The sequence below is a fragment of the Gossypium raimondii genome, chromosome 13 (assembly GCF_025698545.1).
Source record: "Gossypium raimondii isolate GPD5lz chromosome 13, ASM2569854v1, whole genome shotgun sequence".
NCBI lineage: Eukaryota > Viridiplantae > Streptophyta > Magnoliopsida > Malvales > Malvaceae > Gossypium > Gossypium raimondii.
The window spans coordinates 57,174,464-57,189,476 of NC_068577.1; the positions used below are offsets into that span (position 1 = coordinate 57,174,464).

A 15,013-nucleotide genomic window follows, 5' to 3' on the forward strand; every position below is an offset into this window, starting at 1 on the left:
GGAAGCAAGACCAGAATCAGTGGGGATGAGAGTCTTTTCTTTAATCACCCTTTTCCCTTTTTTCTGATTCTGATGATTCTCGCTTTCATCATCATCATTACCCCACCTGTTGCAGCCATAAGGACTTCGTAGTGGAAGGAAAGGTATTCCTCGGTAGTAAATGTAACACCTCTCACTTATCTAATCATCGGATTCATATTACTGAATGTTACTACTATTGTCGGAGTAAATATAAATAATTAACATTTAAATTAAACATAAATCATATAATCACAGTCAATTCTATTCATAATCACTAAATAGATCTTATATCAATACTTTTATTTAAATTTAAATTCAAATGTATATTAAAAGTAATTTTATTCTTTTAGTTGTTTAATAATTAATCAATCTGGGTCGAGCGAATGTGAAGTTGAAAATATTAAACTCAAGCTTAGCTCAAAAACAAGTTGGGTTGGGTTAGTTTAGTTAAGCGGTTCGATTCATCTTGAGTCGAGTTTAAGTTTATATTCTTCAATTTTAGATTAACTCGATTCAATAAATGATGAAATTATATTTAATTTAAATATAAATAATTTAAAACAACCTTTGGCTGATCCAAAGCGGGTTGGACTCAGATTTAGAAATTAATTTTTTGAACCAAAACCTCTAGTTATAACCAAACAAATTTAGGTTAATTCTAATTATAGCCCATGTACTTTAGGTATCAAATTGAGGCAAAGAAAAGTTTAGATACCAAAGTCAAAAAATGAGTATACTTCAAGGGCCAAATTGTGAATTTAGCTTTATTTTTAATAATAGTTGTTCGATGCTTTTCTTGAAAGAGCTAATTTTGAATAATATCTCTTCTTTTTTTTTAAAAACCACTATTGTTTTAAATGGAGGTTGTTCTAAATATAATTATTCTTGAAACGCAGTTATTCTAAATAATAATTGTTCCAGACATTCGTTATCCTTTGCAGGAGTTGTTCTCAAATGACAACCATATTCTAATGGAGCCATGTTCTAAACACGATTGTTCCAAGCATAGCTGTTCTAAAAAAAATAGTTACTTTGAATAACAATTATTCTAAATAAGAGTTTTTCTTTCGAAAGGGAAATTAAGTGAAACAATGTTACTGCTTGTTTGACTTAACTTTGTGATTATCTTTGGAAACAAAATTTTCTAAAACATATTTTTATTTATCGTTGAGAAGAGATACAATAGGGTAAAAGTATCACGGAAGCCCCTATACAAGGAGCCAGCTTATATTTTACCTCATCTACTAAAAATAGTAAATTAGTCATTGTGTGTTAGATCAAATAGAAAATTGATCATTTTTATTAAAAAATTCATTTATTTCTATTGTTTTGCTATTTGATCAACACAGAATGACTAACTTATTTATTTTAAAATATAAAATATAATTTGACTTTTAATACAAAAATTTCTAATACTTTTATCAATAAAATATTAATAATAATAAAAAGTATGTACGCAAACAATGTTACAAGTGGCTCCATCACGATTTTCAATGATAGGAAAAGCACATTGGTTTCAATAATTGTGGGTCATTGGAAGTATCGCTTGCTGTATGAATTTTGGAGAGTGAAATTAGAGAGGTTCATCCATCATCACGTTTAAGTTTCTAACTTTTATGTAACATATTATGTGATGGCTTCATTGAGGAACTTCAATTTCAATGAATGATTGAAAAAAAAAATCAAATGGTTTTACGACAAGACAATATTTGCTTACATATTTGTTTTGCTTTCCACATCATGGATTCTAATCTCAATTTTTGTCGCATGCATCAAAATTTAAGTTAATTTAATAGTAAGTATCAAGATTAGAGAAAAAGTTATTTAAATTTTATTCGTAGATTCTTGTTGTCTAAAGTTATTTCTATTAGAAACAATATAATTTTTGAAAATTTTGAGGCATATTTTCGATTGGTAAAGGTGAAAAGTTGAATCATAAAATTATAATTTTATATTCTACTCCATTAAACATTTACAACAATATATCATATGCTCAAAATGATTGAGTGATGAATGAAAAATTGATGCTCAAAGTAGGCTACTTGTGAATTATGTTGAGAAAAATGAAAAGCATTAGTCTCACATTGATTGAGAATCAAGTGTGGAACTTGTATATATATGTAAACCAACTTAGTAGCTATTGAATAACTAAACTTACATTCTTCCTTGTCTGTAGTGGGGTGAGGGGGGGTCAAATCCAAATCCACTCAAGGTTTGTTTGTTGATCACTGTAAAGGTTGTAACACCTTTAACCCGTATTCGTCGCCGGATTAGGGTTAGAAGTGCACCCCCATGATGTGAGTGATGCAAAATGTTTGGATTGGTTGGGTCTTTTTAGGCTTATGCATGTTTTAGTCCAATACGTATTTTAATTTTTTCTCAGCAGATTTGTATCTTTATTCATGAAAATTTTCAAAATTCCTCCCTATTAAATGCCTATAAAAGCCTAAATAATATTGTAGAATTCTTTAGAGACTCAAAAATTCGTTTCTTTGTCCTCTCCAAATTTTCAAACGTTTCGGTGATAAAAGAATGCAAGGTTTGTTCATTGATCACTGCAAAGGTTGTAACACCCTTAACCCGTATCCGTCACCGGACTAGGGTTAAGAGGCATTACCGAACAATTCACATCTTTTAACAAATATCATCTTATACACATTTGACCATTTTATCAACTAAGTCAAATCTCATTGCTTAAGAACATCAAAACACATATAGGCACCAATAGCCAAAATTACTTATACACTTAACAAACCAACTAAAATTACAAACATTTTAAATACCGGAACCATAGTTGGATAGTGCGATGGGATCTCCGACGATTTCCAACCCGAGCGAGACTTCAGAACACTATAAACATAGAAAAATAACACAAAGTAAGCTATAAAGCTTAGTAAGTTGATATGTAAATAATAAGCAATCTGTTAACATGCTTTTACCAATCCTCACATGATGTTCTGAAGATAATACAATCAAAATTACACATAGTTTCACTATTTACTCATGTTCACATCAAGCTGTCTACTCGAGTCATAGTCACTAAATTATTCATATCTTGCACTACAGAACTCCAAATTAAGATCCGTTTGATTTTCCAGAAATTAGACTCACATATCTTCTTACCATAAAATTTTAAGAATTTTTGGTTTAGCCAATAAATACAGTTAATTCTTCAAATTCGTCCATGTTCTGCTATCTGACAGTTCCGACACTTCTTCTCTAAAAATTAATTATCACTTAGTACGGGATTCAAATGATATTCCCGTTTGTTTCTCTTGAAAATAGACTCATTAAAAATTTTAATCATATAAATTCTAACCCATAATTCTTTTTATATAATTTTTAATGATTTTCCAAAGTCAGAACAAGGGATTTCAAAATCATTCTGACCGTATCTTACAAAAATTCAAATATCTCATAATACAAAATTCTTTTGCTTACACCGTTTCTTTTATGTGAAACTAGACTCAATAAGATTTAATTTCATGTCTTAATAAACCTCTAATGCGATTCCCACAATTTTTATTGATTTTTCAAAGTTATACAACTGCTGTTGTCCAAAACTATTTTATTGCGAAATTTACTCTTTCATGATTTCTTTCATAGATTTCATAAAATTTCGTTTTCAATTCCATACGTCCTCATAACACATATCATATTTCATCTCATTCTCAATCATATAATCATTTACATAGCTAACATTAGCTTTCACAAGTTTAATCAATTTAATTCTCATATAATATTCAATTCATACTTCCATATAGCCAAATGAGCACAATTTGGTATACAACATATTTAAACACATACCTTTCTCATTCCATATACATGATACGGTATGAACTCACCAATTCACTTTCATTCGATTCTCGCATAGGTTCTGTACATATCTATCTTGCTTAACTCGATCGTAATTTCATTCTCAACTTTCACTTACTTGTTGATTTCTGTCACAAATACCTTGCTTTCATTGTACCATCACTTATAACCATGTTTCATCCGCTTTCCCCTTTGAACCATTTGAAATACTAAAGGATACTCGGGGATCTCGTACACATAGTACCGTAACAATGCAATATCCCAGATATGGTCTTACATGTAATCTCGTATCGATGCCAATAGCTCAGCCATGGTCTTACACGAAATCACGTATCGATACCAATGTCCAAGACATGGTCTTACAAGAATCCTTATATCAATGCCATATCCCAAATATGGTCTTACACAAAATCGCATATCGATGCCAATGTCGCAGACATGGTCTTACACGAATTCTCATATCGATGCCATATCCCAGATATGGTCTTACACAGTAGCACATATCACACCGATGCCATATCCTAGATATGGTCTTATACAGAAACTCATAATCACATCACACCAATGCCATAGCCCAGCTATGGTCTTATACGGAAATCACATATCACATGTTGCCATGGTCCAACCATGGTCTTTTCCGTCAATTCGTCTTGGCCTCTGAACGAAAGTACTCAAATCCATCGTTCCAATTAATTTGTATTTTTACTTAAGCATTATTTTACAATAATCAAAATTTTATAACATTCATATACAATAATATACCATAATATTCATGAAATTTTCATAACAAAATATTGAATTTAGCCATATGAACTTACCTCATTCGCTGAAACGACAAATTAGGTCGACTAATCCGATACTTTGTTTTCCCCCATTCTAGATCCAAATCTCATTTATCTCAATCTATATAGTATCAAATTTTACTTATTTAATCATCATTTCATTCAATTTAGCACAATTTACACATTTTGGAAAAATTACATTTTTGCCCCTATTATTTCACATTTTTGCAATTTAGTCCTTATCACATAAAATCACAATTTCATGAAATTAAACACAAACCCAAGCTAGCCGAATTTTCCATATCTTACTATCAGCCCATATTTTTAATTTATTTCACATTTTAACCACTAAATTTCCACATTTCACAATTTAGTCCAAAATTGACATTTTTCTCAAAAATCACTTTATAAAAGATGAAAATCTAACATCAAATATTCAATTCAATCCAACTTACATCTTAGGCAAAAGTACAATTTTACCCCTATACTTTTAATTAATTCCAATTTCGTCCCTAGGCTCGGGAAATAGAATTCATGCAATTTAATCCTTATTCCAAGCCTAGCCGAATTTTTCATTTAAAATTTACAGCTAATGTAATTCATAAAATTTAGAAAATTTTCATGAATTTTAATCCTTTACAATTTAATCCCTAAATCACATTTTCATCAAAATTCCTTTAACAAAAGTTGTTTATCTATCAACAACATTTCATTTTCTACCATAAAATTTCATAATTCATCTATATTCATCCAAGGCAAAACTTTAATACCTCAATAACTTTGCAAATAAATCCTCAAGATAGCTAGATTAGGTAATTACAATCTCAGAAATATAAAAAGTACTAAAAACAGGACTTGAATACTTACCCAATTAAGCCAAGTAAGCTTGCTTGAACTCTTTTCTCTTAGCTAGGGTTTTCATAAAAAAAAATTGGGAATGATGATGAAAAAGGTGATATTTTCATCATTTAATCAATTATCATCTTTTAATATCTTTTATTTCCAATTTCATCCTTTTCTTTAATTAAATTTTCATGGATGAATAATCATCCTTATCTACTAACTTCTCTTAATGGTCTATTTGTCATATAAGGACCTCAAAATTTGAATTCCTTGCTATTTGATACATATAGCTACTAGAACTCAACTTTTGCATTTTATGCATTTGGTCCTTTTATCAATTAAACATGTAACCGGTAAAATTTTCTTAACAAAATTGTCATACGACATTTCTAACATAATGCAGACCATGAAATAATATTAAAATAATTTTCTTTTCGGACTCGTATTTGTGGTACTGAAACCACTGTTCCGATTTCACTGAAAACGGACTGTTACAAAGGTACTACTGTTGCAATCATTTTGTTGTTACATCCTGGGAGACAGTTGACCAACGTTTTTCCAAGTATCATAGGAGCGACCGAATCTGTCTCAAGGAAACTATGAAAACAGGCCTTAACCTCTAGTAAAACTCAATTCCCTTATTCCATTTCTGATTTTTCAAAAGATCTTGTTTATTTAATTGTTTTCAAATCTATAGTTTTAAAAAAATATAAATATTTATTTAATTTTTTTTTGTTTTAGATATTGTATTTTTACATAAATATAAATATTTGTTTATATTATTTGTTCAAATCTTGTATTTAACATAAATATTTATATTTATATTTGTTTGCTAACGTGTTTTGTCCAACGATTTCATGAAAAAAACTGAATTGTAGAAGAGAAGGGGAAACAGAGCTTTCTATTGGTGCAGGCAGTGCGAACAGAGAAAGCCATATAGCATCGATTTTAGCAATCCGATGACTTAAATGAAAACTTTTGAATAGTTCAGTGACTATATTGTAAATTATTTTAATTAAGTGACCAAAACAAAAATTTACCCATAATTTAGTGACTAATGATGTAGTTTACCCAAGATAAAATTATATCTACCCAAAATGAAAATAATTAAATAATTATATCTACCCAAGATAATATAATATTAAAATAATTTTCTTTTCGGACTCGTATTTATGGTCTCAAAATCACTGTTTCGATTTCACTGAAAACAGGCTGTTACATGAGCTCATGCCTTACAACATATATGGTACTTGTGGGCAATTATGCTACCACTTGAGCTAGCTAGCACAAACACTCACATTTTTTTGGTAAGTGGTCATGTGCCACGCACAATCTTACCCGACGAGGCTCTTCCATTCTATTGAACCCACCATTTCTTAAAGCAACCTCAAGCATTCAGGTTCTTGTCAGAGTCGGTAAACAAAAGTCGAACCGGAGACAATACCAAACATGTCAAGAAGTTCATTGGCTCCAAATATACGACACTTCAAAGACTTGTCTTTAAAGAGTTGAAAATCATTCATCAATTATATTGATTATACTTATATTTATTGGTTTTTGTTTTTGTTTTTGTATTTGTTTTTGATTCCCAAACATCAAACTTAGTTAATTAGGTGTAATGGTAATATACACTCTACTATTAAAGAGAAAAATTAAATTTAAATCTTAAAAATAACGGTGTTAAAAGAAATAATCACAAAAACGTAAAATAATTAATTTTCATGAACCATAAAATACTTAATTCCAATAAAATAAAATTTGGGTTGTAATTGTTTGTGGAAAGAAAGTTTTGTAGTTGGTAAGGGGGCTATATGAAAGAGAGAGCTTAGGATGGCATGTTGTAGATTGGATTTTTGTTAAGAAAGGATCAGTAAGAGCCAGATTTTTTAAGTCGACAAAGGTGAAGGCAACATAGCTCGTGAGCCTCCGGTGTCTATTTTCGCATCAATTTCAATGAACCGATGGAATCACTTCGGGAATCTATTTGTCTTTAGGGTTTTTGTTGAATCCGTTGCCTTACAAAGCTTTTTCTTTGAAACCCTACGTTGGAATATGATTCCCTCCCGATGGATCTTCTCTTAGGTTTTGTCTCCTTAGCAGTGGAATCGATAAAATAGTGTAAATTACATTAGTAGTTACGAAATTATTTAAAATTTTCATTTTTGGTCATTCAATTATTAAATTTTTTTCTTTGATCATTCAGCTATGAAAAGTTACAAAATAATCACCTAACAATTCAATTTTTTCGTTTTTGGTCACCAACCATTAAATGACTAGTAGAAGGTTGATGTGATAGCTTTTAAATTTGACATAATAACAACTTTAACCCTCAACAGTTATATATTGTGCCAATTTAGTCTTGATTTTGAAAAATTGAACCCTTAACATTTACACATCCTATAATTTGGTTCAAAAAAAAACATTAAGCTTTGATTTGCTTCATCACAATCAGCTCAAGCTAACAAAAATTAAATCAATTGTCATTGAGAGACATCGAGTTTTTAGTCATTTGAAGTATAAGGAAAACAATGTATTTGAGGATTGTGATAGCTTAATACTAAACATAATTTAATATATATATATTTTTATTTCTAAATTACACATTGTATATTAAATTATATTTCATGAAAAAATAGGATAAAATTAGATAATATATAAACATTGAGGGTCAAATTTGTTATTATGCCAATTTTAAAAGTTGTCACATCATCATTCCATTAGTCATTTAATAGCAAGCGACTAAAAAGGAAAAAATTGAATAGTTAACTGATTATTTTCTAACTTTTCATAGTTTAGTGACCGAAAAAGAAACTTATTGATAGTTGGGTACCTACTAGTATATTTTACCCATTAAAATATAATTATAATTTGACCGATTGAGTTTTAGCTTGATTGACATCAACATTATTGACAATTCACAAGGCCGTAGGTTGGAGAATGCTCAAGCGCATTTCATCCTTCTATTTAAGGGTTTCTAACCTATAGGCATTGTATTAAAGAAATAATTGTAATTCTGAATTGAATTTAAGTAGAATGATAAAAATTTTGTGATAGCTAATATCAGTCTTCAGTTCAATCCCGATTATCACTTGATGTTTTACAAAATATGTAATCTTTAAAAAAATAAAAATAACATATAAAATTTATTTAAAATATAGAGATTTATAAAACTCTAAAAGATTACTAAATATGTAAATCTAAATAAAAAATATCTAAATCCATTTAAATTGGGACACATGTTTGTCAAGATTTATTCTAAATATTATTTTTAATAATTTATATTTTTATAATTTTAAAAATAATAATGTCAAAATAAATTCTTATTTTTATTTTAATTTTAATTTTGATGGGTCCAAAGGCTCATTTTGAACATATATTTTTATTTATGTTTTTTTCTAATTTAAGAAATAATGTAAAAAATCTTAATGCTTATTTTTTTGTAATTTTACATATTTCTATAATTTTTATATATTATACCATTTTATAATCTATACATTTTTTAAATTTATTTTTACAAATTCTATAACTTTTTTAAAATTATAGTTGATGATGTGTCACGTTCTCGAATGATATGTCAAGTATTAAAAAAAGGTGAAAGCACCTGCAAAGTCCCTCTATGATAGGTACAAGATCAAATTAGTTATTTTACTATTGGATGGGTCGATTTAATTTTTATACCATTAAAAGAATTAAATCGACCAAATGCTAAAGTTAACATAACATTCAAGAATAATGAAAAATGTTAAATTAGTATAATATATAGTAATATATAATACTATAATATAAACATTAAAAATGTTAAATTACTTGTATATAAAATTTAAATAATGAAAAAATATGTTTTAAAAAATAAGAATAATGAAAAATATAAAATTATTAAAATTTTAAATTAAAATAATATAAATATTTTTAAACAACCATAAAATATTGTTTCTTCTCTCTTGTTCTTCTTTCTCGGTTTTTTTTTTTTTTGGTGAGTTCGACTGTAACGATCTGTTTGATTCTCTCGTCTGCATTGGAGAGTCGATATACTTTTGCAAAGGTAATCTTTTTTCGCCCAATTCTTTCTCCGTATATCCATTTCTTTTCCTCTTAATTTCACTAATTTGAATATCTTAGAAAGCTTCAAATTGGGTTAACACTTTCTATCTAATTCGATTTACGACAATCCCAGCGATTGGGTTCGAATATATCTCCAAAACCCAGAACCCTAAACCCAAAAATAACTATACTTCAAGCAACTATTTTGTACAGTATCAATTGCTTCAACCTAAAATTTCTTGCAATTGCATTTGAGGTATTAGTTTCAATCTAACTGGTTAATTCCTGTTTGTATTTCTGTGCATGCCATACTTGAATGTGTTTTCCTAGGCAAGATCTAGAAATTTCTTGATTTTCATTTTTCTTGCTTGTATGGTTGAAATTCATTGCTTTGATTTCTTTCACATTTGTAATTCATTTGGTGGATTTGGCTTCTTTAAACTAGTCCATTTTCAGGGATCATTTTTTCCTGTAAATTGTTCTTAAATTGAATCTCTTAATGCCAAATGTTAGTATGCACATTGTTTGGATTTTATTCATATTTTCTTTGTCTTCTGGAGTTTAGATTCCAAATTAGATGTATCCTAGGACCTTGGCGTTCCATTCCTTTGCATGATTTGTTAGATAGAATTTGATCGAAATCATCCTAAAAGCAGGTATCGGAATGAAGCAATCAAAGGACCCATTCGAAGCAGCATTGGAGGAGCAAGAGGAATCGCCACCTGATTCCCCAGTTGGTGAGGATGAGCTGAACAGCCAAACTCCAAATGAACCCCAGAACCAAACCGATGGTGGACACAATTTACTTGTAGATGATGATGATTATGATGACATGGGTCCCAACATAAAAAATCCCTCTCATCCATCATCAAGTTCAACTCCTAAGTTGCACTCTACAAGTGTTAATGCTAATGTTGCTACTAGAGCTACCACCAAGAACAAAGAATATGATGATGACGAAGAGGAGGAAAATGTGGAAGTTGAGCTTAGCAAGTTCCCTTCTAGTGCTGACCCTGCTAAAATGGCCAAGATGCAGTGAGTTTCTTTTTCTTTTACCCTCTTTTTCCTTATTTTTTGTTCTAATTTTCAGATAATTATGTATTAGGTGAAATGCCATGTTTTTAGTGTTTTAAAGGATCAAGTATAAATATTTCAAGGTTAAATTCTGCTATTAGTCCCTGTACTTTAATTTGACCAAATTTAGTCTCTGTACTTTTTGAATTGGTTAAATTTAGTTCTTGTACTTTTCGAATTTTGAAATTTTAGTCGTAGCCCTAACAGTAGCAGTTAAATCTATTTGGTTAAATTCAATTACTAGTCCTGTACTATGCGTATAATTATAGATTTAGTCAATATTCTCCAATTGGATCATTCTAAGTCTTTATACTTATCGAATTTTGAAATTTCAATCATAATGCAAAAGACCGTCATTAATCCATTAATTGCATTTTTAGAGAGTAATATGTAAAAAACATGGCATTACACATATGATAATGTTTCCCGCATCAGATTTGGAAAATAGCAAAACTTAACTGAATGAATTTATTAGTTATCATTTGGTGAGTATTGAAATTTTAAAAGTACAGGGATTAAATCCACAACTTTCACAAAGTACAGGAACTAATGGCAGAATTTAACCATATTTCAAAATATGATCCCTTGCTCTATACTTCTATTGCCTTTCTCTAATATAGGAGGCATCTGCCTAGAGCTGTTAAAATATTCTTTTCTTTGCAGAGCCATTTTATCGCAATTCACAGAGAATCAGATGAGTAGATATGAATCATTTAGGAGATCTGCGCTTCAAAGGTCTAACATGAGAAGGGTGAGCTTCTTGGAAAGCTTTTTTGGGTAGTCTTTCTCTAGAAATGTTATTATATATGATGGATTTATAATTATTTGTTGCCTCTTTGACTTGTTCTAATTTCATCTGCATGGGTGTGATAATTAACTGAAAATTTTGTGTATTATTGATGAATATACATGAGGTTCCTTGGTGCATATGTATTGTCAGTACAGCTCCAATCCATTTATGCATTTCAGTATTGCAAAACATGATTTGATAATACATCGACTTTAAGTTTGTTGTGTGTATATGCAGTTGTTGGTAAGCATAACTGGCAGCCAGAAAATTTCTTTACCAATGACCATTGTTGTGTGTGGTATAGCGAAAATGTTTGTCGGTGAACTCGTGGAGAAAGGTACGTGCACTTTCCTCTTATAGCAGAAGTGTTGAGATTTCATTTCCAGAAAGCAAATCAGTTTGATTGAAAGAGAGAACAAAAAGAGTGAAACTGGTAAAAGTACCATGGAAACCCTTGTACCAAGAGTCGGGTTGCATTGTGCCCCCTTTACTAAAAAATGGGCAAATAGTCCCTATAAATTAGATCAAAAAGCAAATTTCTCTTGTTAAAAACTGGTGCTTGTAAGAATGAGATACACATGACATGCCACGTGTAACTGTTTGGTTATTCTGTGAGTCTTGTCAGTTTTTAACAGTAGAAATGGATGAAATTTTTCATAGAAAGGGTCGGTTTGCTCTTTAATCTAATGTACAAGGACTAAGTTGCTCATTTTTTGAGTAAAGTGGGTGAAATGCAATCTAACTCCTAGTACAAGGGCTTCCATGGTGGAATGCTTGTAAATGCACCAAATATTATGATCAAATATATATGCCTTGGTGCTAAGAAGTTCATTTATCAAGACTTTAAGCTATTGAGTCTATTTTTCCATTATTTTGGTGGTTTGCAGCTAGAATAGTCATGACAGAGAGAACAGAATCCGGACCAATCAGGCCTTGCCACATTAGAGAAGCTTATAGAAGATTGAAGCTTGAAGGCAAAGTGCCTAAGAGATCAGTGCAAAGGCTGTTTCGCTAAGCAGATCAAGAAACAAGCTCGGTCATCAATTATCAGGTCTTTTTACATGGTTTGCACATTTGACTACACTTGTTAAACTAATTTCTTTTGAACCTTATTTTACCTTTCATCCTATATTCATGTCAATATAGAGGTAGGTAGATCCCTGTAGGCCATAAATCAATGTATATTTTGTGTTTGCGTTAGGCTTGGGATGTTTTGTTCAACTACAAAATCTTAAGTACAACAATCACTTTGCGAAATGTGACTGATCTTCCGGCTGACTTAATTTGCGAGCTTCAACGAGTGTAATTTATGGAAATTACAGTTCCTTATGATTTCAATTCAATTCATTTGTATGACATTGTGTTGAGGGGAGGTATACCATTAACTTGGACCTGTCATTCTATCGCACCAGGGGTCAGATGTTAACATGCTTTTATTAATATTTGTGAGATGATGGTCAATAATGGTAGAAGAAAGATGATTGTTCTTTAGTAGAACAACCTGAAATGTGATTGTTATACATGAAGGCATCTGGTCTTAGTATAGGGATTACCATGAAATTTCATAGCTCCATAATCTTGGCTGGTATTTTGTACATTGTGCATTTGGTCTTAAGATATATAAATGTGTATTAAATCCCCAATTTATTTATTTTCCTTTTACAGATTTGGTCCACTGTTGATGAATTCTTCCTTAGGACAGGATAATTTTTTTTACTGAGACATTCAGCCCTCTATCAAAAAAATCATGTACTTGTTAATAAATACTCAAAAGGTTTTTCACTATAAGGTTAGGAGCAATTTACTATAAGAAAATTAGAAATTGAGTAAAAATAAGAATTAATAACAGCATTAATTATTTTTGTTGATAACTCTTTTTTAAATTAAATGGGTCAATTTAATCTTTATATTATTAAAAAATAGCAAATATGATGGTAATTATTTACATTTGTAAAAGTTGAAGAATTGAAGATAAATATAGTTGTGAAAATATTTGTCCATTGGTCGAATTTGAAGAAATAAAAGAAGTGAATAATTTTAAAAGCATTATACTTTTCTAAATTTATAAAAATTCAAAAAGAATTTTTACAAAAAAATTATTTGAAGAATTTTTTGTCTTTCTTTTAATGTTTGAGTTTATATGAAGTTTTAAAAACTTGTTTGAATTTTTTTCAAAATTTTGAAAATAATAATTATTTTTTGAAAATTTAAAATATTTTATGATTTTTTTTCGATTTATTTTTACTTTTAATAATTTCAACAAATTGTCTATTTAAATGTGGTGATATGTTTCATAATTGCATTTATTTTTTTACTTAATATTGCATTATTGCTTCAATTATTCTTATTTGTTGAATTTCAAATGGGGTACATACCAGATTGACTCATTGCCCTATAAATTCTAAAAAAGTCCTAAATATTCTAAAATAATTAGGAAAAATATAAAAAAGGAAATTTTAATAAATACAAATAAATTATAACAGAAATACAAACATTCATTTTGTAAATTATAAAAATTAAATTAATTTAAATCCAGTCCAACTGATTTTATGTCGGCTCAATCTTCTTTTATTTCTTTTAACATCGGTTGAATTTATTAGACTACCAATTTTCGAATCAATAGATTCCACCACCCAATTTGATTCTAACAATCATCATCTTGCTCTCTGTTTTTTCCTTTTTCTTTGGTCCGCAAAATTTTCTAGTGTCAGAAACGTGAAAAATCTGTTAGAAAACATAGAAACTGGCATACAGCTGATTTCCTCTGTTTTAAAGAATTAATATTAACCACACCTTTTAACTAAAGGGAAAAATAAATGCTTACACCTATTTAACATTTTCTTTCTTTTGTAACATCAAAATAAATAAAAAAATTTACCCATTTTGTCTTGTCATAGAGTTGAAAGCCTTAGTCACTACAATATCATATACCGTCCAGCAATGCTTGTCAAAAACTTTTCATTCAACATTCATTTTCATGGCAAAGTTAATCATACCGTTCTTTATTCTGTTCTTCTATCTAGATACATATACCACTTGAAATTCCTCCATCCATTTCAATAAGTCCTTCACTCTCCCTCTGACAAGTTCTGATCTCGAGTATAACTACTTAACAGATTAACTGTCTCTATACAATTCATCTCTAAGACAATCTTCTTAATAATGATTTTAAGATTTAAATAGAAATGGGGAAAACCGTTTACTCCCATTTCTTCTAACCACTAGTTAGACTTAGCATCAGGGGTGTAACTCCTGTAATTAAATAATTAAATTACTTTTTAACCCCTAATTTAATCTAAATCCTTCATAACATTTTATTAAATGAAAATAATAATAATTTTACCTCTTTTAATAAATTAATAGCTTAATTTTATGTATTTTTTAGTAGAAGGTTATAGCTTTGACCCTAAATTTTACAATCTTATACAGCATTTTGTAACTTTGCATAAATCCAAAGATAATATGCCCCCACTTGACAAACAAACAAATTCTGGGTTTTCATGTTTGAGTGCTCAAATTCTTTGTGATATATGATAGTGACCAAGAAATTACAGTGTATATAATCGGTGCCGTAAGACATCAAAAGAGATGGATAGTGAGTGCAGGTCAACCATTTCACTATTCCTTGTACGTCTTCTCGTAATGA

At 29.6% G+C, this 15,013-nt stretch overlaps 1 protein-coding gene across 1 annotated transcript; it reads left to right on the forward strand.

Annotated features, from left to right (window-relative positions):
- The first annotated feature begins 9,394 nt into the window (after positions 1–9,394).
- On the forward strand, positions 9,395–12,723 carry LOC105783741 (transcription initiation factor TFIID subunit 11). The gene is made up of 5 exons (XM_012609364.2): positions 9,395–9,504; positions 10,160–10,538; positions 11,241–11,328; positions 11,605–11,704; positions 12,255–12,723. The coding sequence occupies exons 2-5, from the start codon at positions 10,168–10,170 to the stop codon at positions 12,380–12,382; spliced, it is 687 nt and encodes a 228-aa protein (XP_012464818.1). The 5' UTR covers positions 9,395–9,504; positions 10,160–10,167; the 3' UTR covers positions 12,383–12,723.
- Positions 12,724–15,013: the final 2,290 nt, after the last annotated feature.

Coding starts and splice junctions, on each gene's coding strand:
- LOC105783741 (XM_012609364.2), top strand. CDS start 10,168: ATGAAGCAATCAAAGGACCCATTCGAAGCAGCATTGGAGGAGCAAGAG. Junction 11,329..11,604: donor AAAGGTCTAACATGAGAAGG/GTGAGCTTCTTG, acceptor GTGTATATGCAG/TTGTTGGTAAGCATAACTGG. Junction 11,705..12,254: donor CGGTGAACTCGTGGAGAAAG/GTACGTGCACTT, acceptor GGTGGTTTGCAG/CTAGAATAGTCATGACAGAG.